A 26614-nucleotide genomic window follows, 5' to 3' on the forward strand; every position below is an offset into this window, starting at 1 on the left:
ATTAAGATTGTTCTATTCTTTGATGCCAATAAGCGATCAAAGGTGACAGTTGAGGTAATTTAACTTGTCAAACTAAGCATGAGTCAGTCTTCACTCCAAGATGGTTTCTCCACTTTTGAAAAACCATCCATTTGATCTAATCCACATTCATGCTAATTATGATTCTAGATGGTTTTTTAAATACTCTCCTGATTGTAATTATGTTGATGGTGATTCACATTTAAACCTGGGGGATTAAACTGTGAAATTCTCTTGGTTTTCGTTTGTCTTTTTCATTTTTACTCTTTCCTTGTCTACAGATGAAGCATTTTTTGACTCGGAACACGACCCTGAGAAGTGCTGCTTGCTGTTGCAGTTTATCCTGAGTTGTCTGTATAAAATCTTCCTTTTCGACACCCAGCATTTCATTAGTAAAGAGAGAGCAGAAGCCCTGATGATGCCTCTGGTGGATCAGGTAACTGCAGAACTGGCCTGTTAGCTGAGGAGGCTGCCACCTGTCAAGTTTCTGCAGGTTTATATTCACCAAATAGACGCTTGTAGGGCTTTTTTTAAAAGGTTGGTGGGTTTTTTTGTTTTGTTTGTTTTTTGTTTTTTTTGGTAGGGGAGTCTTTTTTATGACATTTCAAAGTCTTCATTGTTCAGTGTTTCTTTTGAATTGTTCAGAAAAAACACCTTCCCATGGTTACTTAACGTTAAAAATTGTGTTGACTGACAGGCATGATGGTGTGTACCTGTAATCCCCAGTGACTTCGGAGACTGAGGCAGGAGGATCAAATGTTTGAGGCCAACCTGGGCAACTTACTGACATCCTGTCTCAAAATAAGTTCAGAAGGCTGTGGGGAATGTAGCTCAGTGGTAGAATACCCCTAGGTTCAATCTCCAGTACCCACCCCCCCCCCCCAAAAAAAAAAGAAGTGTTAGCCATTTAATGGCTTTTTCAGAAGTGTGAGGGTGTGGCTGCCCCTGGAGGAAAACTGTCCAAGGTTTTCTTGGGGGAGGAGAAGGCTGGTGCTGAGGGTTGTGAGACTGAGTTCCAGAAGATAGGATACTTGTTATAGAAAGTTAGATTATAAGATACCAGATACCATTCTACAGCAGGCATTTTCTAGTAGAAGGAAAATGAGACGTGTTGCTCACAGTCCTTGCCCCACTCTTCACAGCTGGAAAACAGGCTTGGAGGAGAGGAGAGGTTCCAGGAGCGAGTGACAAAGCACCTGATTCCTTGCATTGCACAGTTCTCAGTGGCCATGGCAGATGACTCTCTATGGAAACCTCTGAACTACCAGATTCTGCTGAAGACAAGAGACTCCTCACCCAAGGTTAGGGGCTGTGGGCAACAAGCTCTGCAGCTGCATACTCCCCATGATTCTAGTAGCACTGATGTAGGGTCATGGCCGTAGGACCTGGGCCTGGAGTGGGGGGACAGTGCAGTTTGTCTTCTGGTACTCAGGGTCTGGTGTGCTGTGCTGGGCAGAAATTGAAGCCTAGAAACTTTAATTTACTGATAGGCATCCTCCCCAGGTGTGGTAGGCATGAGCACCAAAATATCTTTTAGATATTTTTAATTCTTGAACAGCAAGACTTAAATATCAGTATTTTTAAAATGTCATTGTACTCCTGAGATACATGCTTTCAGTTTGTCCATAGAATACTCCTTTGAGTTAAAGCAGTAGAGGTATTATATAGTATCTCTTCTGTGTAGATTAGGCTTACAATTCTCTTGGGCAAGTTTTGGCAACAGATACAGGATGACATGGACAGGTGGGGTGGCGTTAAAATGCCCTATGGAAACTTTCAATCATTTTAGAAATGAATAGCCATTTCTCAAATTGATTACCATACAGACCTTCACTGGATAAATCAGACCGAAGCAGACTTCTATTAATAGGATTTGTTCAGATTTTTAACATTTGTTTATTAGAAAGTAACATAAGGAACTTGTTGTGATGGACCCTTAAATCTTAAGTCACAGATTACATACACTGCAGCATTAGATTTATTTTTTTAAATTTTGATTGCACAAAACAAAAAATGCTGACTGAATATAGTTTGAATTATTTCAAACTGGAACGGTATTATAGTAGTATCTGGTGACTGCGTCCATTCCTTTTCATAGATAAGGTATATGAGAAGCACCCAAACTATTTCTTTTCCTTTTTTTAAATTTCAGAAGTAGGACATTGTGACACTGTGTTTTATTAATAGATGAGAGTGTAATCCATGTGGGTGCTCTGGCCCCTCTCACAATGCAGTGGTGATTATAGCTAGTAATTGTGGGTGAGTTCAACTGCCAGAGAAGGCAAGACTCTTCATTGCCAGGTTGGCATCATCTCAGGCAGCCCAGCAAGCCGGAGAACTCCAGAGCAATTAAATTTGGTGACATGATGGGTATGGTGGTGCATGCCTGTAATCCCAGCGACTTGGGAGGCTGAGGCAGGAGGATCATGAATTCAAAGCCGGCCTCAGCAACTGCAAGGCACTAACCAACTCAGCAGATCCTGTCTCTAAATCAAATACAAAACAGGTCTGGGGATGTGGTGCAGTGGTTTAGTGCCCGGTACCCCTCCCCTGCAGATGGTGACACACTTGAGCCTGCAAGTAGCATTTTATTATTTCTTATAGAAAAATGTCATAAAAAGACATTTACAATAGTGTTAAAATGATAGTGTTAAAACAGAGTTCTAAAAACTGATTTGTACAATTACCCATATTTCAAACAGACCCCAAGTATTAAACTGATAATCTTAAGATGAAAGTTGAATAATATTAATGCATAATAATGAAGTAAAAAATGCAAGTAAAATAAGATTTAGTTTGAAAAGAGCTTGTCTCAAGTCAGAACATATCTTAATGTGGTAAAATAGTAGTGAACAATAAAACAAACCACTTTTTTGTTCTTTTTTTATTCCTGTCAGGTCCGGTTTGCTGCCTTGATTACTGTGATAGCCCTGGCTGAAAAGCTGAAGGAAAATTATATCATTTTGCTACCAGAATCCATTCCTTTCTTAGCAGAATTGATGGAAGGTAGGTCCCAAACTGTTATTAAATATTACAGTAAGTTTCTGTGGAAATGTGCCCAATGCTGATAAGAGATTTGGATGTATGGTTAGCAGGGGTCCAGTCCTCTGCCTCGCTCCCAGGTGGGAGTATGGGCTAATGGAAGCCACCACCTCTCACTCACGCTGTTTACAGGACTTGTCACTGTCTTTACCCTTCTTTGTATTCAGACAGACTACAGTTTTGTTTTTCATTAATCTCATACATTTATATGGCTGAATATTTGGTCTCGAGATGTGGAGTTAATGTATCAAAACCTCTAGTGCCATTAGGATGTGTTGGAGGGACTGGGGTTATGGCTCATGGTACAGCACTTGCCTCGCACGTGCGAGGCCCTGGGCTTGATCCTCAGCACCACATATAAATAAACTACTAAAATAAAGGTATTGTGTCCACATACAACTAAAAGAATGTTTTTTAAAAAAGGATGTATTGGAATGTCCATTTGAGTGGTGAATGGCACTTGGTGCTCAGTGTTAAGATGCTCTACACAGATGATCTTCAGTTCTCATGTAGGGTAAAGAACATTGTTCCTATTTTACAAAGGAAGAAACTAGAGGCTTTAAGACCCAAATAGTTTGATGGCGGAAACAAAGCCAGTGTGACAGGTGATTTATGCAGCCAGGTTTGTCCCAGCTAGAGCTCATACCCTTGTGCGTCGTACCCCTCCCTCAAAAGCCCTTTCTGTTAAGCAGGAATGCTGGGGAAGGGGACCACTACTTGCACACTGATTTGCTGCTTCTCATAAGCAGAAGAGCATCTTGCTTTGTGACTTGCCCCTGGAGAGGGGCTGTGTGAGCTTCTAAGAGCAGCATTTCCTTGAGTTTTGGGTCTGGATGTGCCTGCTCTACTCCCGGGCTCTGTTCTATTGAGCAGCCATGCACTCTCATTTAGGAGGGAGGGAAGGCAGAGGGGAGTGCACCATGTGCCCTGGGCCACCCATGCACTTCTTCCACTCTGAGGGAACAAATGCTAGATAACACAGGACGTTGAAAATTAGGCTGATAACTGAAGCGGGATGACAAATGGACCCAGATTTTAATTTTGATATTTCATTTTTTTAGATGAATGTGAGGAAGTAGAACACCAGTGCCAAAAGACCATTCAGCAACTGGAAGTCACGCTGGGGGAGCCACTCCAGAGCTACTTCTGAAACTTTCCTTGGTGTTTAAAATTGTGTTCAGAGTTCATATTTTTATTTGGGGTGTTTGGTGCCATGTTACTTTTGGTGCTTTCACACCTACTGGGACTACTTAAAGACCTTACTGACTGCTTTGCCAAGTCCGTGCCTGGCCTGTGCTGCCAAACGAGCTCCCCTCCCCAACCCACACCCCCCTCCAACCCCGCTGTATCGTTATTAAGAGTAAATGATTCATATGTAAGCACTTGTAGTCTTTGAATGGAGTTACTATGACTCATGTGTTTAACTTCAGCACCCAAAGCTGACAGCTCCCTTAGACCTGGAAACCCTTACTATTCAGCATAGCCCTTACTATTCTCCCTGCTGGAGATTCACTCATACCATTCTGTGTTCAACAGGAATATTTGGATGAAAGCCAGTTTGGGGAGACTCATAATGCAGCCTTCATTTCTGAATGTGTACATGTAGGGAAGCACTTCTAAATGCATTTTACACTCAATGACTATGATTGCCTCCTATATCCTTTAACCCTTTTGGGGTAGGGGTGGGGAGGCAGCAACACCATGTTTATAAAATACCCCACATCTGGCTGGTCACACAGGAAGGACCCGGACATACTAGATGGCATGAGGGAGGGAGCCCTTTCCACAATTAAAACACACCAGCTTTCCCTTCGTGGTTAACTCAGAGAACAGCAGCACATTTTTTCCAGGCTTTGAAGTTTGCTGTCTCTAGTGCTGTGTCATGGTGAAGCTGGAAGGTAAGCCCTGAGCTAAAAATCAAACAAATCTGCCTTTTGTTTGTAAAGCATTGAGTTCCATAGAATATTCACATTGAGTGAAAGAAAGTCTTTGATTTAAATTTCTTTTTTTTTTTTTTTTTTTAATTTGGTACCAGGGATTGAACCCAGAGGAACTTAACCACTGGACCACACCCCCAACCCATTTGTTTTTGTTTTAGATTTTGAGACAGTCTTGCAAAGCTCTCTGAACTTGTGATCCCCCTGCCTCAGCCTCTTGAGTGGCTGGGTTACAGTTTGTGCTACCGTGCCCAGCTCGGTCTAATCAAGAAATTTCAGTGCAGAGCTGACAAGCACAAGGCTGACTTTGAGCTCAGTGAGGAGCTTTTTAAGACTCACTGGGGACAATAGGAATGGGCTTTTTTTTTTCCTCCTAAGTGCCTTTCAGTCTAACATCTCACTCTGATGTCTTCATGGAAAGAAAGAACCCTGTAACTCTGGGGGGATTCTAGAGCCTTCTAGCCTCCTGCAATTTTTCCTGCCACCACACCCCCCAAGTCTTGAGTTTGGCAAGACTTAGCACTACTTTTGTTTAAAAAAAAAAAATGATATTCTTTTAAAATATGTGGCTATAAATGATATCTAACCAAGTATGTTATGAAAATATTTCTGAACCCTGGCAGAATTCTGCCTAGCAGTTTAACATGATAAAATGATGACTGATTTTAGCTTTTTTTCTTCTCTACACCCAAAACTTTGATATCTCCTCTAACAAGATCTGACCTGTACAGATTCTACATAAAAGTTATGCCAATTCCCTTCAAATGATGGAAAAACTACAGAAAGGCAACAGTTGAACTTGCTGACACAGGTTTGATTTTAATCACTGAAGCAGAACAAGGTTTTGATCTTAGTTGCTAATGATGAACTAATCTTTAGAAGAGCAAAGGTGAGTGTTGGTTTGCACGCCAACACAACATTTTTATGTTCCCTTTACCTAATTCATTGGTCTCTCACAGGTAGATTCTGCCTTCTGGGAGTGCCTGTTTTATATGCACTGGGTCTCATCTCGACTTCACTGCCACCCACAGGTACTTTACAGACCTCACGTACCTGACTTGCCACAGGCACACTCTGGCTTTTGATGAGAGACGGGTGGACTACCTGAAGTCTGGTGTCAAGCTAAAGTCGGCATCATTTGTTTTTTGTTTGGCTTTGACTTTTGCCTTAGTTTTTTTTTTTTTATTCAGATGTCATAACGTTAATTATTTGGAAAAGCTTTCTTTAGCAAGGACAGCTAGGTATTCATTAAGCTCAAAGTCAATTGCCAGATGAAAGCATCTGTCCACAATCATGGACTAAGACAGGACTGACTGGAAGCCACTGCTGGGGAGGGGTGGTGGCTTCTGTAAACTAGTGTTTTACAGGAGCACAGCCCTTAGCCCTGAAGGACCTCTGATTAGTGTACATAGTGTCCTCAGAAGACTGCACCTGGCGGAAGGTAGGTCCTGCGCCCACCATGCACATGTCCCAGCTCCTAATACACTGATGATAGAAAAGATATGCTCAGTACCTATCAGCAGATGTAGTATAGTAGGCACTTAATAAATACTTGAGTGTGGTTTTAAGAGGAGTCCAGGGGCAGAGAACAGAGCCACCCTACTGTTACAAGTTGCTGTTGCCCCAGTTTCCTCCTCTGGTGCTAGGGAGACACGATGCATGGCAAAGACTGAGAACATCCAGGAGGACTTAATGCTATGCAAGCTCAACTTAACAACAGAAACTGCAGGGACAGCCAGATGTGTTTGACATGGCCAGAATCACAATAGCCATTTGTATTTTGGGTTTTGTAGCAGTGGCGGCAGCTACCAGCTCCTTACTTCCAGTAAGCGAATGTCACCATCAATGGCCAGCATGTCGATGCGGCCAAGCTCTTTAAATCTGTGCTTGTACTCCAGGCTGTGCACGCCATTTACTGCAACCTTGAATTCTCTAACATCACAATAAATTATCATCTGAAAGGAAAGGAAAGACGATTAGTGGCCTCCCTGAGTTTGTTACACACTAATAGAGGGTCAAAGGAAAACCATCTGGTTTACTTTCCTTCTAGAGTGGTTCTCCCAGCCTGCTGCTACTCACTTCCCTGCTGTCATTTCTAACACCCAAATCAACCAGGGTATGGGAATGGCACTTCCCGTCTCATGCTCAGATTCTCCATGTGGATCCTTGGGCACAGAGTCCCCAGGGCCTACTGACCTTCCTTTCCTCTGCTCACTCCTCCTAAAGCTCCCATCCTGCCCCTTGCTCCCGCAAAAACAGAAAGCTGCCCCTCATCTCAGTGTTTAGGAACTGATGAAGGAGGGAGGCTGCTTGTATCTTTACCCTTACTCATTGAGAGGCTTTCCAATTTACAGGCTGGGGACTAAGAGCCTTGGGTTCTTTCCTGCCTCAAACTATAGGGTCTTGGGCAAGTCAGACCTTTATAGGTGATTTCAGAAGCTTGAGACATTATTAACTCAGGACCTTGGTGGTCCTGAGGCCATTTCAGCTCTGCACAACTCAACTTCAATGTGTCTCCTCAAAGCTGAGTTATGGGATACTCTGGAGTAATAGCATTCTGGCAGTTTCATCATCACTAGGAGTAGCACTTTGGAGTGCTTTACTTAAACAATGAGATGCACACCCAAAAGCCCAGTATCCTTTCACATCACCTGTATGCCTGATGCCAGTGTGGCCACTGATTCTACCCCACTGAAAAGGCTATTTTGGTGGCCTTGCACTGTGCTCCTTGCTATCCTGGAGACTTCAAAGAAAACAGAGCAGCACAGGATGTTGCTAATCCACCCATCCCTGGAGGCCAAAGATCTGCAGAGAAGCAAGTTAAGGGTCTTTATTCTTTTTTTGGTACTAGGGATTTAACCCAGGGCCGAGTCATATTCCCAGTCTTTTCTAAGACAGGGTCTCCTGAAGTTGCTTAAGGCCTTGCTAAATTGCTGAGGCTGGCCCTGAACTTGCAATCCTCCTGCCTTAGCCTCCCAAGCCACTGGGATTACACACAGGCACTATTGTGTCTGGTTAATGTCTGTTCTTTTGACAGTAGTATTACAAATGGCTGCCAAGGAAATTGGCAAGAACAAATGCCTGGGTAACAGCTGATCAAAATGAAAGTCCTAGGGCTATTTTTTTTTTTAATGGAGTTGGCTGGGAGTGTTGCTCATTGGTACAGCACTTCCCCCCATCATGCATGAGGCCCTGGGTTTCAACCAAGCACTGCAAAACTATAAATAGAAGAATAAGTGAATCTGAGAAAAGCCTATTTAAAATGAAAGTAATGACATAGTGGACAAATCTGAGATAATCTCAGAAGCATAATAAAAACCAGACATTTCAGGCAATCTGCCACAGTCTGGCTGGGCACAAATCACGAGCCACTGAATCAGGAACAAACTTTATTTCTGAACTCCACCAGCACACTCCACACTCCTCCAGGAACCAGCAACCGGAAATATCCCTCCTCCGGAATTCCCTCCTACCACACTTCCCCAACCAATGGGAACTCTCTGGGAGTCCCACAGAGCTCCAAAGTAGAGGGGGACAGCAGGGGTCTAATCTCCAATTGAATGCACATCTTAACATAATCATTATCATCTCAATGGCTTGCTGGTGTCACCTTTCAACCAAAAATGCCATGCTTCATTCCTACTTGGCTATGGCTCTCAGCATCAATCAAAACTTGAGTCACTGTGGAAGAGTACCAACAGTGGTAAAGAGATAATTAACACTCCCACAGCAGAAAACAAACGAGGGAGACTGGCATGATTTGAGAATGGATACAAGACACGGCATTAGTCCATCTCCCCTTAGCCAGGCTTTAGTTTTTCATCTTATTATCTTTATTTCTCTTGATACCACAGAACCAAACTTGGGCCCTGATAGGTCTAATTGTATCACTGGTTTTCTGTCACAAGCCACAGGGACCAACTTCCTTCTAGGATCCTTCATCTCCCTCCCGTGAACCTCAAGACACCCTCTGTGCCCTGATTTCACCCTCTGTGCCCTGATTCCTGCCAATTTAGCAAGCCTGTGCCACTCTTCCCACCTGGAGTGAGTTGTTCAAATCATGCCCTAAATCTGGCCTTCCACATTCTTCCTAGCCTTCTGACTTCAATAACCACAACTTCACAGAACCTTCTATATGCCCACATCTCTCTCTGATCCATAAAGGCATTCATCACACTGGAACTAGGGAGTGAGCCTTCTGTGAAACTGTTCTCCCGTTTCCAGCCTTGATGTTCCTGCTTCCAAGAACTAGTTCTGATGAGTCCTTGAAAGCCCAGTGCTTCAGAGCATATGATGGTCTAAAACGTGGAAGTGGGAGCCAAATCAATGGCCCTAGATGTGATAGTGTGTAGCAGTGAGATCTATGCTAGTGAGCAAGCCCAAACAGCCACCCAGCAGCCACCATTCAAGGACTTCATTCTCTGCTCAGCATCTCAGGAACTTATTTTGGGAAAGCATGTGTTACCACAGTACTGAAATATTTGGGGACTCAGGACTACTTGCCTTTTAGCTGCAAGGGTCTGATGTATTTTTTTCTTACACACATAGAGAAAGGAAGACAGGGCTGCCACGTGAAACTGTGCCAAAATGGCAGGTGACATATGTGCAAACCACCAATTTGGGGATTCCTACATTGTGTCCACCTGAGATTACACACATCACTCAAATCCTGAGACAAGTTTGCAGGATTTGCTTTCCTGTCCCATTTTCAAAAAATATACTCTTACCTCAAAGTACATCCCAGGACTAAATGGGAAACAGGTAATATTTCTCTCTTCTTCTCCCCAGGCCTCCTGAAGGAAAGAATTTCTTACAAATGCTTTAATATTCAGGCGTGGGTTCAAGTGTAGAGCGATATCCTTTGATTTTCCTGATACTAGATCAACATTAAAGCTTTTGAGAGGAAAAAAACACTTAGTTAACCAAGTAGGACAGAGTAGTGGCAGATTCTGCAATCTTAACATCAACTTAACTGTGACCATGACTGCATCCAACTGATATGCACAGGGACAGGGGACACAGGCAAAGGTAAATTTCCAATCTGAGGAGATAGCATTCCACTAGTATGTTGCTTGTAAAATGAAAATAACAAAAACTTTAACATCAGTGTTGAGGCTGAGATCCAGCTAGGCAGAAGCGCAAGGCTCAGTGCTGGAAAAGCAAATGACTGCTTCAGGCTGTAGAAGGCAGGCCTGGTCATGTGGGTGTTGTAGTCATCTGCATGAGCTCTTCTTGAATACATTCTACTGTCTAGGAAATAGTTCTATTTCAAGCTTTCAGAAATCTGGCCATCTCTGGAAAAGGTTCTTAAAGCAGAAATGTTCTAAGTCACAAGATAGGAGGGGCCCTAAAAAAGCTGCCTAATATCCTGGGGCTGCTCTGCTACCCTCTTGTCTGGCTAGAAAAGACTCTGGTCAGCACACTGGATTTCAGTCCTGGCTCAGTCTAACTTCCTCTTGCTTTAACGTTCTGTCTTTCAAATGCGGTTTGTCATTAGCCCCACTTATAGCCCCGAGGATCATCATGAGGAAAAGGAGGCCTCAGGTGCCTGGCAGGGACTCCAACTCACTGTAACAGCCATACTGACCCTTTGGCATCTGCATGCACTTCTCCTTTCACAACAACAGTTCGTCCAGGGCCCATGGGGGAGTTCAACCTCGCTTCAAATGGCAGAGTCTAAAAAGAAGCCACATTGAAAACCAGGAAGCGACTTCATGAGGAAACTGGCCACATACCATGGGGGCATGGTTCAGAGAGCCTGGAAATCCCATGAGGGGACACACCAAGTCTGCTTTGGTCCCTAATGGGACCTAACATGCCTAGCTCACAGCATGTTACCGATGACAACATTTACACCACCAAGTGAGTGGGCATGGGTGGCCCTGATGCCCTGCACACAGGGCATCACTCTGGCAAAGCCACCTGTGCATTCTGCCTGAAGGGGAGGCAGCCATGCTGGAAGGAGTTGAGGATAGAGGTGAAGGGCTCAGAAACATGCCTGGGTGCCGCCTGTGTCTGTCCAGTGACAACACACAAGCGTGACTAGCTGCTCTGGGCTGCTACTGGGGAGCAGAAATGATGAACATAATTATAACTTAATCTTTATGTAAAGGTAAGAAAATTTTTGACTCTTCAAACCTTTGACAAAGAGTTGGTAGGTAGTATTTTGGTGGAAGTCAAAGTGTGATTGGCAGTCGGATCTCTGCTCTTGGTGTAGACAGTTTTGGGTACGATTTTAGAAATGTCTCCTTCTCTATTACTAGGCTGCAGGGAAACAGTTCTACAGTAAGGTATGGAAAGAAGGAAGCTGCCTTTCAAGGTTAAACTATTCATTTTTGAGGCAATTTTATAAAATGTTCTTCATTGAATGACCAGAAAAAAATACTTACAAGCTGTGAAATGCCAGACTTTTGTACCTATTGGAAGAAAAAGAAAAATAAGAATGTTTAAAAGAAAGACTGACATTCCATAATAGAAGCAGTCTGATGTGGTTAGTCGGCCTGAGCTCAGCTCTGGGCCACCAGTGCCCACTCTACTCTGGGTGTGGCACCCAGGCGGGCAGCCAGTGCTTTATCCTGGGTGCCATGGCTGGAACAGACCAACAGCTCTGTTCATCCGAACCTTCATCCTCCTCCATAAACTGGTAATATTTTATATAACTACATGTGAACTTCAAACACATCCTTTCCTAGTACCACCCAAATGCTGAAATTATGTGCTGTGAAATATGAATGTGTGAAAGGGGACAGACTGACTTTTATCCATTAAGACTAGAAAAGATGCAGGCTGGGGTTGTAGCTCAGCGGTAGAGCGCTCGCTCGCAACTGTGAGACTCTAGGTTCAGTCCTCAGCACCACATAATAATATATGAATAAAATAAAGGTATTGTGTCCAACTACAACTAAAAAATAAATATTAAAAAAAAAGACTGGCAAAGATGCAATTTTTAAATTGCACTTGTTCCCAAGGGGGAGGACATACACATGGATCTGTGCCACAGATTGATGTTCAATAATTTAAAATGCCTTGTGTCAAACTGAAACTATGGAGCTTTCATCTCACTCTAGTCAGAATGGCAATTATCAATAATACAAGTAACAATAAATGTAGGATGTGGGGGAAAAGGTGCACTCATACATTGCTGGTGAGACTTGCAAATTGTTGCACCCACTATGGAAAGCAGTATGGAGATTCCTCAGAAAATTTGGAATGGAACCACTATTGGACCCAGTTATCCCACTCCTCAGTAAATATACCCAAAGGACTTAAAATCAGCATACTATAGTGATGTGGCCACATCAATGTTTACAGCAGCTCAATTCACAATAGCTAAACTATGGAACCAGCCTAGATGTCCTTCAACAGATGAATGGATAAAGAATATGTGGTACATATATTACTCATCCATAAAGAGAAATGAAATTATGACATTTGCTGGTAAATGGATAGAACTGGAGACTATCATGTTAAGTGAAATAAGCTAATCTCAAAAAACCAAAGGTCAAATATTCTCTCTGATATACGGATGCTAGCTCACAATAAGGGCAGTAGGGGCAGGTAGGGAAGAATAGAAGTACTTTGGATTAGACAAAGGAGAATGAAGGGAAGGGAGGAAGAATGGAAATAGGAAAGACAGTAGAATGAATGGGACATAAATTTCCTATGTTCATATATGAATACAAGTACATCATGTACAACCAGAAGAATGGGAAGTTATACTCCATGTATGTATAATATTTGAAAATACATTATACTTTCATGTATAACTAAAAAGAACAAATAAAATAAAAAGTTGATGCTGCAGTCTTGCAAATTACAAATAAAGTAATAAAAATAAATCAGGAAAAAAATGCCTCATGCCAGGACCAGTCAAGAGCAAGAACAAGAGGTATGTTTCATATGAGACACACATACACTAACAGGTTAAGCATCAGTTCCTGGTACTCTGAGAAATATGTGCCACACTGTTTAAATGATTGCTTCCAGGCTGGCCTGCTGAGGGCCATTGCCAAGTAGGAATGACACATCGAAATTTCCTTGCCAGCGTACCCCATGTTAAATGGACTTGCCTTGGAAATTTGCTGTGACATTGCATGTGTGTTTGAGAAAGGTGACCCTGCTCAAGGACGAGGGTGGATCCAGCTTTAGGGTGTATCCTGCAGGTTTTAGGAAGTATCCTGGTTTAGGATAATTTGGGTTTAAGGCCTTCCCGGTTTAAGACAATCTGGGTTTAGGGAAGTTCCAGGTTTAAGGTTACTGCTGCTGGGAATAAGGCGTTCCTGCTGCCTGAGTTCCCGTTGAGTTCTCGTGGAATTCAGAAAGTATTTGGGACGTGAATTGTGTGGCAGAACTTGGATTGCCCCAGAACGTGTTTGTACAGGGCCGGTATGAGTTCGGGAATAAAGAATTGCTGTTTGAATCTACAAAGCTGTGAGTGGCTCGTGATTTTGTGCCCAGCCAAGACTGCGGCACTGGCCTCATAGTAAAAGTGTATTTTTTAAAAACCCAGCCTTCCTTCCATCTGATAGCAACTAAAAAATAACATTTCATTAAAAGATTTCATGGGGCTGGGGTTGAAGCTCAGTGGTACAGTACTTGCCTAGCATGTGTAAGGCCCTGGGTTTGATCCCCAGCACCACATAAAAGTAAATAGATAAAATAAAGGTATGTGTCCAAATAAAAAAAAAAAAAAAAAATTAAAAAATATAAGAAAAGATTTCATATTTACATTTTCTCTACTTATCTGTGTCAGTCCCAGAGTAGATACCTGAGTATTCTGTAAATCCTAAAGAAAAGATAGTAAAGGTTAATATCCATCAGAATGTAACCTATTCAACACATCAAAAAATTAAATGGTACTAAACATGAAAATATCCTTGAAAATTATGATCCCAAAACACTTGACACTGGGGCTTCCCACAGTGGCAAGCATTAAAGAGAATCAGCTCAGATTTCAACAAGAATGTGAGCAGATGGTACTGCCGCTCAGAGTGCCAACTGTTTTCATCTTTCAGGGCAAGTTGGCAATATACAGCAAAACTTAAACTGCAAATACTCTGACTCAGATACTCCACTTCTAGGAAAGTGGAAATACTCCACTGTGCTCCCATGAAAGGAAAATACATCTTCTCCAGCTAAAAAGGTTGGTTGCTTTGCTAGAATAAAGCCCTGGTAAAGAAATTGAGGAAAAGATTTATTTTATTTATTTTTATCTCATCATTTTATTTTTATCTCATCTGAAGATGTTAAAAGATATTTTCTGCCATTCCTTATGAAAACATCATCAAAAAAAGGCCCACACTATGCATGAAAGGTACTCACCAGGCTGAAGCTAAAGCCCACTGAGTGGACATTCACTTGGCCATAAATGCCCAGGGTGTCTATTTTCTCTGGGCTGATCCTGTGGGCATAGAGCAGAATGTGTTTTCCATTCACAGCCACCTGGAGGGACAGAGAAGACAGCACCCCCAAAACAGTTAATAAATTAACATTATCCAAATCCAAATGTTTCCTTGGCTTTCATTTTGTGCCTTTTCCCACAGGTCTCTACTTAGAGCTGACCAAATTACAGCAGAAAACAGCCTCTGCACAGCAGAGTTCCTGAAGGTTCTGGGTTCCTGATCTGATTAAGCGCCCTGAACCACCTCCCCAGACAGACATGCACAGTCAGGGACATATACACAAGCACATGCACATCTGTGAACCTGGGCAGGTGCAGCAGAAATGCAGGGACTCAGAGCCATCCGGCCCCCACCCTCCAGTCCTGGGGCCTGGGAACCGAGGTTAACGATTTGCCCCATATTTCTCCCTCACACAGTCTTTGGGGACCACTTTAACAGAGACCACCCATGTGTCAGAAGTTTCATAAATATGTATTGTGTGAAGTGGATGAACATGGGCAAGTTCCCATCTCATCTGGGATTGCTTTCTACCCATGAGGAGGAGCCAGCATGGCCTCAGCCTCAGTGGGCACAGATGTGAGTAGAGAGCAGCGCAGCTCCTGCAAGTCCTCAGCATAGTGCCAGTCACAAACAGGGCCAACCCCTAGCTCCTTCCCCTTGCCTTCCACCACATGCAGGGACCACATTAGAACACAAGCAGCACACAGGATGGTCTCTGACTCAAGGAGCATAAAATCCCACCAGGGAGCAAAGTAAAAATGTTAAAGCAGGAACAATAGTACAGGGACTGCTGTCCTAACAGGAGGCTAGAAAGGGCAAAGAAGGGTGAGAAGAGGGAAGTCTAGGAGGTTAGAGGATTTTCCCCTGGGAGCAGTACCCATGGGCCAGGGTGTTGCACAGACCTGCACAGATATGAGGGCCCTAGTGGAGTTGTGGGATCTCTAGTCTGCAAGAGATCCGTGGGCCTGAGTGCCAGCAGGGGCTCCAGAAAGAAATTCCACCTCCTACCATACACTTAGGATATGAAAAAAAACAGGAAGCCAGGGAGAATTTACCAGGTCCTCATGATTCTACATAACTGTCCTATGGCAAGACCTCACACTCAGGGTGCTGTCTATAATTTACTTTCTCACACTTAATATGATGCTATGACAATTCAGAACTGAGCCCTGCTGGAGGAAATGTGACTGAGATGCAGCGACAGTGGGCCTGTGTCCCGAATGTTCACAACATGCTGGAGAGTAGCTGTGCCCCACTCACAGCTAGGTGCCTGCTGGTCCTACTTCGGAGGACAAGTACACAGCCTTGCACGTTCTCGGGTGAAAGATGCAGATATTGAGTTTGAAAATGTGAAGTGCTTCCAGGACACTAGTTAGGACTCTGCTTGTCCTTCTCCAGAGCCTACCTGGAATTTGTCCTTCAGTACCATAATCACAATTTCAAATGATTTTTCCTTTTTGAAGGGCATGTCATAGGTGATCTCTTCCCATCCCCATTTTTCACTTATCAGAGTGTTGCAAACAATGCAGTTGGTCCTTTTGAAACGAGGGTTGAAGTGAAAAGCTACGTCAGCTCGAGGTTTTATGCTGCTGCCACACTGTAAGTCCACCTGGAATCTGTGAGAAAGAACAGGTACCATATGAGGCCCAGAGGCCAGCAAAAGGGAAAATCCCAGAAAGCACCCAGGCCAAGTGATACATGACCCTTGTTCTTTACTGGCAGGGCCACAACAGCTAGATGCCTCATATTCCTTTCCTTCCTCCTCAATAATAAGAGCCCTTCAGTCTGAGCTGGGTCTCCCTTGGCCTGCATGGTCAAAGCTCTGCCAATAAGCTATTGGAAGCTGTCTTGAAGGCAAGCTGACATTTGCCCTTTGTCCTCCATGATCTGCCTATCCTCACACATGCCCAACTGCCCAAAACAATAATGGGAGCTAGAATTCCAGCTGAGGGAATCCAGACAGAGGACCTCCCCCTAGGGACAGCAGGGCAGAACCAGACCCTACCTTCTCTTCCGACTTGAGGAGTTGACTGCCAACATCTGGGTGCCTGCATGAGATCTGACCTTATTAAACCATGTTTAGGTGTCAGCCACACAGCTGAGCCCAGCTCTGACACATCCCAGTCCAGGCTGTGCACCCAAAGCACTCAGTTTCCCCCATTTGAAGCTATCCCAAATGGTCTTAAGAGATGCTGTGGGAATGTTAGACTATGCCTGAACCACCTCTGAAGCATGAGAAAACAATTCCCTTTTTTGTTGATATATCTTATTCTCATATTAAAATCAAACTTTTAGGGCTGGGGTTGTGGTAGAGCACTTGCTTCACATGTGTGGGCATTGGGTTTAATTCTCAGCACTGCATATAAATAAATAAATTAATTAAGGTCCATCAACAACTAAAAAGCAAAATTTTTTTTAAGTCAGACTTTTAGCAAGAAATAAAAAATTCCAATAATCTTTCCTCATTTATTCATTTCCATCTCCTCAGCACCTTGATGGAGCCGTTGATGAAAGCAGATCAGGCCTCAGAATATCCAAATGGTCTCTCCCACATTATTTTTTTGTTGTTACAATTACATACATATAGTTTATGGATTTTTCCTTCTAACACAATGTTCTTACCTGTCTGCATCACTAGGAACATGCCCACGGATTACAATCAATGATCCAGGATCCAGTTGCTCAGAAATGGTGCCCACATAGGGGATCATCTAAGGGAAAAAAAATTGAACAAATATACATTTACATAAACAAAATTACTTACAAAGTAGTTATGACCAAACCCAGTGACTGACAAAATATACTACAGTTTTATTTTATTTTTTTATAGGATTTGCAATTTTATTTTCTTTTTCTCAATTATTATTATTTCCAGATGTATCTGGGAGCATCATTATACCCATTTTGCAGAACTGACACTTAACTAGATAAAGTACTTTTGCTCAATGTCAAATATTGCAAAGTGCTTTGAGAATGACTACATTTTTTAAAGGCTGAATATAAATTGCTTGGAATCCAGCATCTTTCAAGCCATCTTCACTAATCAAACATTTACAAGGGATCAACCAACAGAGCTAGGATCCCACAGTATCTGCAAATTACTCTTAGTTCCTTAGAACAAAGACATACTGCTTTTATTTTAGTTTTAGTTTTTTAGTTGTTGATAGACCTTTATTTTATTTATTTATGTGTGGTGCTGAGAATCGAATTCAGTGCCTCACACATGCCAGGCAAGTGCATTATCACTGAGCCCAGCCCCAGCCCCAACACACTGCTTTTAATTTGGGCAAGGGCTTTGTGAATTAAAACTTCTACTTAATATAGTAATCGTAAGAAGAAAAAGAATGACTTGGAACCTCAAGCTTCCCACCCCTCTCCCCACTGCTTCATAGATGATTCCAGCAGAAGGCTTAAGACCACCCAAAGCCTATGGCCCAGGCTGATGGAGACAGCAACAAGCCACTGCCTCTGCCAGGGTTCCAAAGTAAGCCACACCCTCGAGCCTGGGGTTCTAGGCCCTGACTTCCACTGAACTTTCACATCACAGCCCAGAGAACCAGAGAGCTGTGCATCTTAAGGATGAGCTCTTATTTTAATGTTTATATTTATTGATTTAATTGTTATGGTACAGTTTTGTAGCTCTGGGAGTCTAGGAGTCTCTCAAGACATGCACCTACCTATTTATTCTGGCCCAGGCCATATGTGGATCCCATGCTGTCCCCTCATTACCCAGATCCCAGCCTTTTTGTCTGGGACCTGTCAGATCTTCTTTCCCCTTTCCTAGACATGACTCCCTGTCCCTGAATGGGGACCTGCGTCACATGGCTACATCTTCTGCATCAACAACCATCTCCTTCCTCTCCTTTGGAGCCTCTGACAAGGATGTGCAGGCCAGATGACAGCATGTTTTAGGCTACACTGGTCTGAGTGATGACATGCATGCCTAAGCCTACCCAAGGTGGCTCTGATCAAATCAAGAGGAAGGACACAAAACAAGAGAAGCTATAGTGCTGAGTGGTAGCTCATATGTGGCAAGATCTTAGCTGGAGCATGGCCTTCCCGTGGAACCTTTCCCCAGTTCCCAGGCTGATGAGCTGCCCCTGTTCATCACAACACTTTAGAGTCAGTTTGTTGGCACACAGCTTTGCCCTGACGCTGAGCCTTGTGGATAGGCCTGGGTCACCACCTTTCCCTCACCAGGACCAAGGTCAAGAGATGATCAATAACTCTTACAGCCTGGTCACTGGGTTCTGGCAGACTGCATGCAGAGAAGTGATCAAGCAGATGCTGAACTTTGAGCCAAGGCAGCGAGTTCCTACTGCTTCAGCAATAAGACAAGAAATTATTGAAGCCAGTCATTCCACTGGGGTCATGGCCAATCACTGCGGCAGGCAGGGTGAGGAGAGGACAGAGGTCCAGTAGACCAGAGGAAAAATCCATCAACCACACAGATGATGGCTACAGCTGCATTACTGGGTAGGTGGCTGGTTTTGCATACAGGGAATATAAAAGGAATTACACTTCCATTCTGTTCTGAGCCACAACTGACTCTGAATATACACAGTAGCATCTTCTATAATGGAAGCCTCTTAAGATGGGCAGATTTGTAACTTCATACTTTACAGATGTTAAGATTAATATCTGCAATTTGTTTTTTCCTTTTAAGATGGGTGGCTTACTATGTTTGTTGCCCAGGTGGCCTCCCATGGCTGATCCTGCTGCCTCAACTCCCAAGCGGCTTGGACTATAGGCATGCATGAATGCAGCTGGCTAAGTGTGCTGAATAACATACTGGGTTTGATTTTCATCAGAAAGTCACCTACAAGATTATATATACCATGATCTCAACTAAACTAATAAGTATAAGCATTAAAATAAAAACACTAAAGAATAAGCCAAAAATGTTGCAAGAGTTTCTGTGGAGAATGGGATTTTAATTTTCTTTATATATTTGTATAGTTTCCAGATTTCTGTAATGAGCACTTATATTCTTATAACCACAAAAATATCTTTAATTATACACTTAATTTTACAGTTGGGAAGAGCTTTTTGAGACCAAACAATCTATTTCCATCATTGTTAATCCCTTGTTTGCAAATGTAAATAAGTTGTTCTAGTCTGATAAGAATAAATAATCATGTTGAGAATTTTGGCCATTTGCTGCTGTGGTTTTCTGTGTTAATGCTTCCTATTTTGGAAAAGACCACAAGATATTCCACTGTTTTGGACCAAGTTCATGAGACAAAATGCCCTGCAGCCTACTCATGAGCCCATGGCACCTGCTCTTGTGACAAGGGAGAAGGGTACTGTTTTCCAGGCAACTCCAGGCTAGATGCTTTGCTGCTTCACAGGTCATTATTAACTTCTACAAAAAATTAGAAATCAGATGTAATCACATCAAACATAATGCCACCGGTTAAGCAGTGGTTACATGTGGTATTACTTGCCAAAACATCTAGGTGATTCATCTTGCTTTGCCTTTCTGATGACTACTTACTTATTCAATGCCTACTGCATGCAATTATTAGGCAGACTACAGTTTATAAACTGTAGACAGACTACAGTTTGTAGTTTATAAACACAACCCTTCCTGTGTCTAGAAAGTGTCCTCTCTCATGAACTTGACCTCAGCATAACTTCTCTCTTATGAACTTGATGCCACTGTCTGGCAGAACTCCCAGCTCAGACATTAAGTCAGAAGTAGTGACAAGAAGTCATAGGGATGCAGACTGCACTTCAGCAAGGGGACAGCAGTCACATCCATAGTCAGAGGCAGTGCCAGTGCCATAGCACCACCTGTGTTCAGGGGTGACAAGACTCATTGACAGCATTTCTGATATAAAATGAAGATACTGTCTCCCAATTTGAAAGGAAAGAAAATTTAGAATATCATCAATGGAATAAGTCAAAGGGAAATGCTAAGAAAACAATTACAGGCTAGTTACAATATTACCTTTTCCTTTCCAAGAAGAGTTATTATAGACAAAGTTTGTACCAAATGGACCAAAAATTTTAAAACTAATGAAATAAAAATTAAAAGATGCAGTTCTGTCTTCATAATGCCTAATAAAGAACTCAGAAGAGACTCTATAATAAATACTTCCTCATTGTATGAACTGATCACTAACAAAATTAAATAACCACCATGCGAAAAACAGATTTTTAAAGTCTAGCTTACAATATATCCTAACTAATTAATTTAAAATCTCTTTGCTAGTGCGCCACATTTTTTTGTCTTTTGACCACTGGTAGAGCAAAAACTGCAAATGGGAGAGTAACTTCAGTGCAAGGTGGCACTTCATGCTATGAATACTTAACAATGGGGAAATTTAAAGACAGAGCAAAGTGTTATTCTTGCCATTCAGCTCAGTTTTTCTACCTAACCTTTTGTACCACTTTGTGAGAACTGATTGTGAAACAGAAAAACAAAAACAAAGCTATCTGCCAGAACATTCTCCTTGGAATCAGGTCATGATATGTGTCTCCAGGCCCAAAGGCATTTTCTGGTCTCAAGCAGCACTGTTCTGCTTTCCTCTTCCTCAAGTCAGAAGTTGACTTATTTTTGTTCCAACTCTACAGGGTATGGGGCTAACTCCAAAAATTACAAGAATCACCAGTGTGATTCAGAATCAAGACATGCTGGGATTTTAACCTATAAAATAGTTTGCTAACTAACATTTAAAGTGTCTATGCATGAAGGATACAGGTGAGCAGAAGCCCTGGCCATCTTCTCTGTTCTCCAGCTTGAGTTAAGGGGATGCCCTTCAGTCACCTTGGCAGGCAGCTGTTATTATAATTATTATTAGTCTTAATCTTTGCAGAATGTCAGTCTACAACCTTGAGATGTTTTTAGCCCTAACGTGCACAAAATCATTTTAAATGTCTCATGGGTTCCAAATTCTTCAAGTTTTCCTTTTTAAACCCATTACTACCAAATGCTAATTCTTCTAAAACTGAGTTTGTGTAATATAGTGGTTCTACCTCACACTACTCAATGATATTGAAACTCAGGGGAAAAGAAGTACAGCAACAAAATAATTAACAAAAACTTAAGCCTATGGACCTGGGGTTGTGGCTCAGTGGTGAAGTGCTCACCTAGCATGTGTGAGACACTGAGTTAGATCCTCAGCACCCATAAAAGTAAATAAAAACAAAAATAAAGGTCTACAACTACAACAAACCAAAAAAAAAAAAAAAAAGTGAGCCTAGGACCTTACTTCAAGGGCTCTCATCACCTTTGTTGCCCAACAGTCTCCAATGGATTTACCAAAAACAATCCTGCCCTATCTCAGATCTAAATACAACTTCAGAGAAGTGGAAACTAAAGAGTTCTAAAAACTGAAGTGAGTCCTTTACTGCCCAGAGTGATCACTGCTCTTTTTGACAATCACAGTCATTTGGGGGTTCTTGAACCAGGCTGGTCTGGACAAGCCCCTGCTAACCTTGCTCTGTCTCACCACTGGCTTTTTTTTTTTTTTTTTTTTTTTTTAAGAGAGAGAGGAGAGAGAGAGAATTTTATTTTTTAGTTTTCGGCGGACACAACATGTTTATTTGTATGTGGTGCTGAGGATCAAACCCAGGCCGCACGCATGCCAGGCAAGCGCACTACCACTTGAGCCCCATCCCCAGCCCGTTAACACTGGCTTTTGACATTCTCCCTTCTCAATTACCAAAATGTATTTGAAAAGTGGAAGGGAAAGCTGAGACATTAACTTCTTATAGACAGTTCTAACTAAAAAATAAATTGAAAAACTTGGAAAGAATCCATTTCCCTTTTAAAGTGGCCTGAGCCTCCCCACCCACCACCACCTCAAGGTGACATTTCTCCATGTGCTCGCACACATTTTTTGTTTGACACTATTCTCATGACTTTGTATTGTCACTATAACCTCTCTCCCCCTAGGGGCAGGAACACCCACCACACTCCTACCACACAGTAGGTACATATTTGCTGAATTTTATTCTGGTCTCATTCCAATGGGTAATTACTATTCAATTGCATCTGCTCTCATTCCTGCCATGGGAAAAATGATTTGACAGAAATCCGTTACCGGGTTATATATGATGTTCTGCAGGTTGTTTAAGGACAACATCATTCTTCTCAAACTTATTGTTGATTAGTCTCTCCTGTGTGTAAGATTTTAACCACGTTTCACTTAAAGGTTCCCCAGAGTGAAATTGAGGTACTCGCCCTGTGTAAAATCAAAATAGAGGGAAAAACAAGAATACGTCACCTTTTCTCATAACTACTTTCATGTTTAAAATGTTATTTTAGTAATATTTACCAATAGGTCATCGTTAATAAGATGTAACCCCATTCTTAAAATCGTACCAACAAACATAATTTGGGATCCTGAGTGCAGGAACTATCTCTAAAATATTTCGGTGCAAGTTTTCTAATGTGGAATTCATTATTAAAATAACTAAACTCGGGGCTGGGATCTAGCTTCGTGGAGCACCCTTAGCATGTGCAAGGCCGCGGCCGTGCCCGCACACGGCCACAGGAGCTGACCACTGCGGCGCCGCTCTCACCCTCCGGTTGGCGACCGGGACCGGCGCTCCTCCCCAGGCGGCGAGCTCTGCACCGTGGGGGGGGACGGCAGCGCAGCCCCGGGAACCTGCCAGCGGCGGGCACAGCCCAGTTCCACGGGGGCCAGTCACCAGCCCGGCCCACCGCTGCTCCCCGGAGCCGACCCCCGCGGCCGGCGGCCCGGGACTTGCGTCCCGTGACTCAGCCGCCCGCGGGGGCACCCTGCACTCTCAAGGACGCCGGCCTCACTGCGCCCGGCCGGCCGCGGGGCACCACGACCCCGACGACCCTCGGCCCCCGCGGGCCTGCGGCGGGGTGCCGGACCCCGGCCCGCCCATGAAGCTGAGCGTGGGACAGCGACGCCCCAGGCCCACCTCGGCTGGCACAACTTCCAGGCCAGCGGGATCCCGGCAGTGCCGCAGCCAAGGCGGGTGCAGCGACTCACCCCAGGGCTGCCGAAGCGGGGGCTCCACCCGGTGTTTGTCCGCCGCGGGTCGCCGTCTGGGCTTCCGAGCCGGAGTCCGAGGTAACTACGGAAGCCGGGGGAGTCAGTCCGCGTCCATTTCCGGGCGCCGCCGGTGTCCAAATGCGGGCGTCCTCGCGGCTCTGGGGACTTCCGGCGGGCCCAGCTGCTGACCGCTGCCCGAGTAGGCTTCGTACACAGCCTCTGGGGTCTGGGACCGCGACCGGCTTGCTGTGGGACGAGCAAAGAGGGTCAGCACAAGGGCACGTTTGCGGAATTTCGGCGCGGATCCAGCTGCCAGGCGGACAGCGGTGGGTCACAGTATAGAGAGCGCCGGACGGGGCTACCGGCGGTGGGTTGCAGCGCAGGGTACTGACCAAGAGCCGCCCGGACCCGCGGGACCCTCTGCTTGCGGGTAGTCGTGCTTTGCCGTCTCAGCCTGGCTGCTTCCTAAGACACAGTTAAAACGGTATGGAGCGCCATTCTGAGCTTACTGGATGCGCTGTGAAGACCCGGCTTCTCAGTCAAGGGCCCACGGGGACTGACAGTTTGACATCAGAAATACAGTCGCACGCAGGCTATTTGAAGGGCTGGCTGGACCGCTTAAAGACCTCAAGGTTATTTTCTGATATTTTTATGCACATTTGTCTCACCACTGTGGGCTTTCTTCTCCCTGGTTTTTGCTATTATTATTATTTATTAATACCTTTATTTTATTTATTTATTTTATGCGGTCCTGAGGATTGAACCCAGTGCCTCACACATGCTAGGTGAGCTTCAACTCCAGCCCGGCTTTTATTATTTTTAATTTAAGCTGAAGAATTCATTACTCATGGAAGAAAATTCACATGCTGATTCACTGTTACTTCTTTCTCCTCTTCCTCCTATCCATTGCCTAAGTTTGATTCACTCTTCAAGATCCAGTTGAAGAGCTGAATTTTACCCTTGACATGCACTACCTTGGATCTGCAGTGTCTTTCTGTGTATTGTGCGTGATGTCTGTCCAATTTGATTGTAAGTTGAGAAAAGAAACTTGTTTTACACATAGTGTAATGCATTGTATGAAATAGATACCTGAAAACTAGGTTGATATATTGAATGTCTTCACAGTTTTGCCTGGTTCTACTTGGTACTTCCTTTACAGAGTCAAAAACAATATAAAAAAATACATCTCAAGCATTTCACACTAAGGGGACAAGCTAATGCCAAGTTCATAAGGCTCTTGAGAATGACTGTTCAAGAGACAAGACCACCAGCATGGCCAAAGCATGGTAGATGAGGGAAATGATAGAAAGTTATGGGAATGAATGAGGTCACCAGAGAAGATACATGGAGAAAATGACCTAGGTCAGAGCCCCCGGGGAGTTAAAAGCCAATAAAAGAAAATGCCAGTAAGTAGCTAAGAGGGGCCAGTGGTGGAGCCTGGTGAGTGGCATCATAGAAGACAAAAAAGAGGAACAGCCAGTTATGCCAATGCCCTGAGGTCATGATAGATAAAGTGACCAGTGGGCTTAGCGACATGGAGGTCAGTCCCTGTGACTGAAGAAGATTAATGCAAGGCGGAGAAGTGGAAGAAAGGTTGAGCAAAAATATTTCAAGAAATTTTGCTATTTCGAGAACAAAGAAACAACATCACTGAGGAATCACTGAAATAAAGGGAAGATTTTACTTTTCTTGTGTTTAAAAAGAAAAGATACACAATGGTAGCTTTTTGACTTTGTTCATGAGCCACAGTAAGAACTACATAATAATTATATTTATAATTAAAATTATAGAGTAAAAAATTCCACAAAACAATGCTTTTGTTATGTGTGAAACAATCTTTTTCACTTAAGAAAAATGCTATTCATAATCCACTAAGATATTTGCAAGACCTGCTAACTGGTGTGACCTGAAGTCTGAGGAATACTTTCATTGGTGCGTTGGACTCCATTCATTACTGGCTTGTGAGAGCCAATTTTGTACATCTTTTCCATTTTGATACCTTGAAATTGGCCAGGATGGGAGTATTTACCATGGAAATAGGCAACTGCTACAAATTAGGATTTTCCCACCTTGAGGCCAGATGTTAAACATTTATCAGCACTCAATTGACTGTACTCATGTGTTGATTGAGAAGCAAGGACACATTCATGCAGGAGAGAAGATGGGTACAAGAGTGATTCTTGAGATGATTTTGCCCCAAAAAACAGGCTTAAAAGTTGTACTCACAAAACAGTGTAGATGTTACAAATGATTTGCCACAATTACCTTGAGAGTTCCAAAGATAAAAGGATCACTTCTGGTTGAATCAACTCATTTTTCTTTTCTTTTAAATATTTTTTAGTTGTTGGATCTTTATTTGTACTCGGTTCTGAGAATCAAACCCAGTGCCTCACTCATATTAGGCAAGTGCTTGCTCTTCTACTGAGTTACAACCCCAGCCCCCTCATTTTTCTTTCTTTTTTTCTTTTCTTGGTACTGGGGATTGAACGAGGGGTGCTTTATCACTGAGCCACCTATCTGGTTCTTTAAAGTTTATTTTGATACAAGGTCTCACTATGTTGCTGAGGCTGACCTGGAGCTTGGGATCTTCCTGCCTTATCCTCCCAAGTAGCTGGGATTACAGGCCTGTATCACTTAACACCTGGGTTTTCATCTGTCTTATCCTCATATCCAATGAGCCTTGGTTATATAGCTCAAAGTAAACTTTATATCACATATTTAGAATAATGTGATATATTTTCGTACAAGAAAATACAAAGTAATTATATATTGCCCACATTTTTCTAAAAACTTATAGAAATCACAATTTTAGACTTCTGAATTATAAACTCTATGCTCTTGCTACTTGGCAGCATTAAAACACCTGCCACATTTCATCAATGATGTCAGCCATAGTGTTTCAAGCTGAGAAACATCTGGAAGTGATTTTGCTTATTATAGTGTTGCCATGATATTTTTGTTGTTCCTATAACTTAAAAACTTTTTTGACCTTTTATTAAATAGTGGTGCCAATGCTGGAAAAATATTCTCCAAATCAATAATTTTGAAATGCAAATTAGATACAATAAAACCTGAAGAACTTTAAACAACTGCCTTGATATATCCTGGCCTAAATGTAGAAGCCTAGAACCTGAGACAATTTTTTTTTAAAGAAAGCAGTATTAAAGCAAAACTTTACCATGATAGCTATAGATTTCAGAGCACTAAGAACACATACCTACTTTCCAATTATTCCCAT

The 26614-nt window shown here is 43.0% G+C and overlaps 2 protein-coding genes across 6 annotated transcripts in view; one reads left to right on the forward strand and one right to left on the reverse strand.

Moving 5' to 3' along the window:
* Positions 1 to 5702, forward strand: part of Heatr1 (HEAT repeat containing 1) — a 46745-nt gene extending 41043 nt beyond the window's left edge. The window contains exons 42-45 of the mRNA XM_026412483.2: positions 300 to 454; positions 1161 to 1319; positions 2916 to 3024; positions 4122 to 5702. Coding sequence (XP_026268268.2) covers positions 300 to 454; positions 1161 to 1319; positions 2916 to 3024; positions 4122 to 4210 — 512 coding nt within the window. The 3' untranslated portion in view covers positions 4211 to 5702. The remainder of the gene's footprint in view (positions 1 to 299; positions 455 to 1160; positions 1320 to 2915; positions 3025 to 4121) is intronic.
* Positions 5703 to 5790: 88 nt separating this feature from the next.
* Lgals8 (galectin 8) lies at positions 5791 to 23476 on the reverse strand. Of its 5 annotated transcripts, none has more exons than XM_026412353.2 (11): positions 23374 to 23476; positions 22450 to 22590; positions 17021 to 17109; positions 15804 to 16014; positions 14319 to 14438; positions 13765 to 13782; positions 11387 to 11413; positions 11136 to 11261; positions 10585 to 10673; positions 9725 to 9890; positions 5791 to 6952 (listed from the first exon to the last, which is right to left on the reverse strand). In XM_026412353.2, the coding sequence occupies exons 2-11, from the start codon at positions 22492 to 22494 to the stop codon at positions 6803 to 6805; spliced, it is 1041 nt and encodes a 346-aa protein (XP_026268138.2). In that variant the 5' UTR covers positions 22495 to 22590; positions 23374 to 23476; the 3' UTR covers positions 5791 to 6802. The 5 variants fall into 5 exon arrangements, with proteins under 5 accessions (XP_026268138.2, XP_026268125.2, XP_026268132.2 ...); XM_026412340.2 differs by having other exon boundaries at positions 13726 to 13782; XM_026412347.2 differs by having other exon boundaries at positions 13726 to 13782; positions 23303 to 23393.
* Positions 23477 to 26614: the final 3138 nt, after the last annotated feature.

This window comes from Urocitellus parryii, chromosome 9 (assembly GCF_045843805.1).
Source record: "Urocitellus parryii isolate mUroPar1 chromosome 9, mUroPar1.hap1, whole genome shotgun sequence".
Taxonomy (NCBI): domain Eukaryota; kingdom Metazoa; phylum Chordata; class Mammalia; order Rodentia; family Sciuridae; genus Urocitellus; species Urocitellus parryii.

Bases quoted from the DNA above. Each gene is read 5' to 3' on its own strand.
- Lgals8 (XM_026412340.2), bottom strand. From the start codon at position 22,494: ATGATGTTGTCCTTAAACAACCTGCAGAACATCATATATAACCCG. The intron at 16,015-17,020 runs GTAAGAACATTG...TCTTTCTCACAG, and splicing joins GTTCCTAGTGATGCAGACAG to ATTCCAGGTGGACTTACAGT. The intron at 13,783-14,318 runs GTGAGTACCTTT...TCTTTTCTTTAG, and splicing joins TGGGCTTTAGCTTCAGCCTG to GATTTACAGAATACTCAGGT.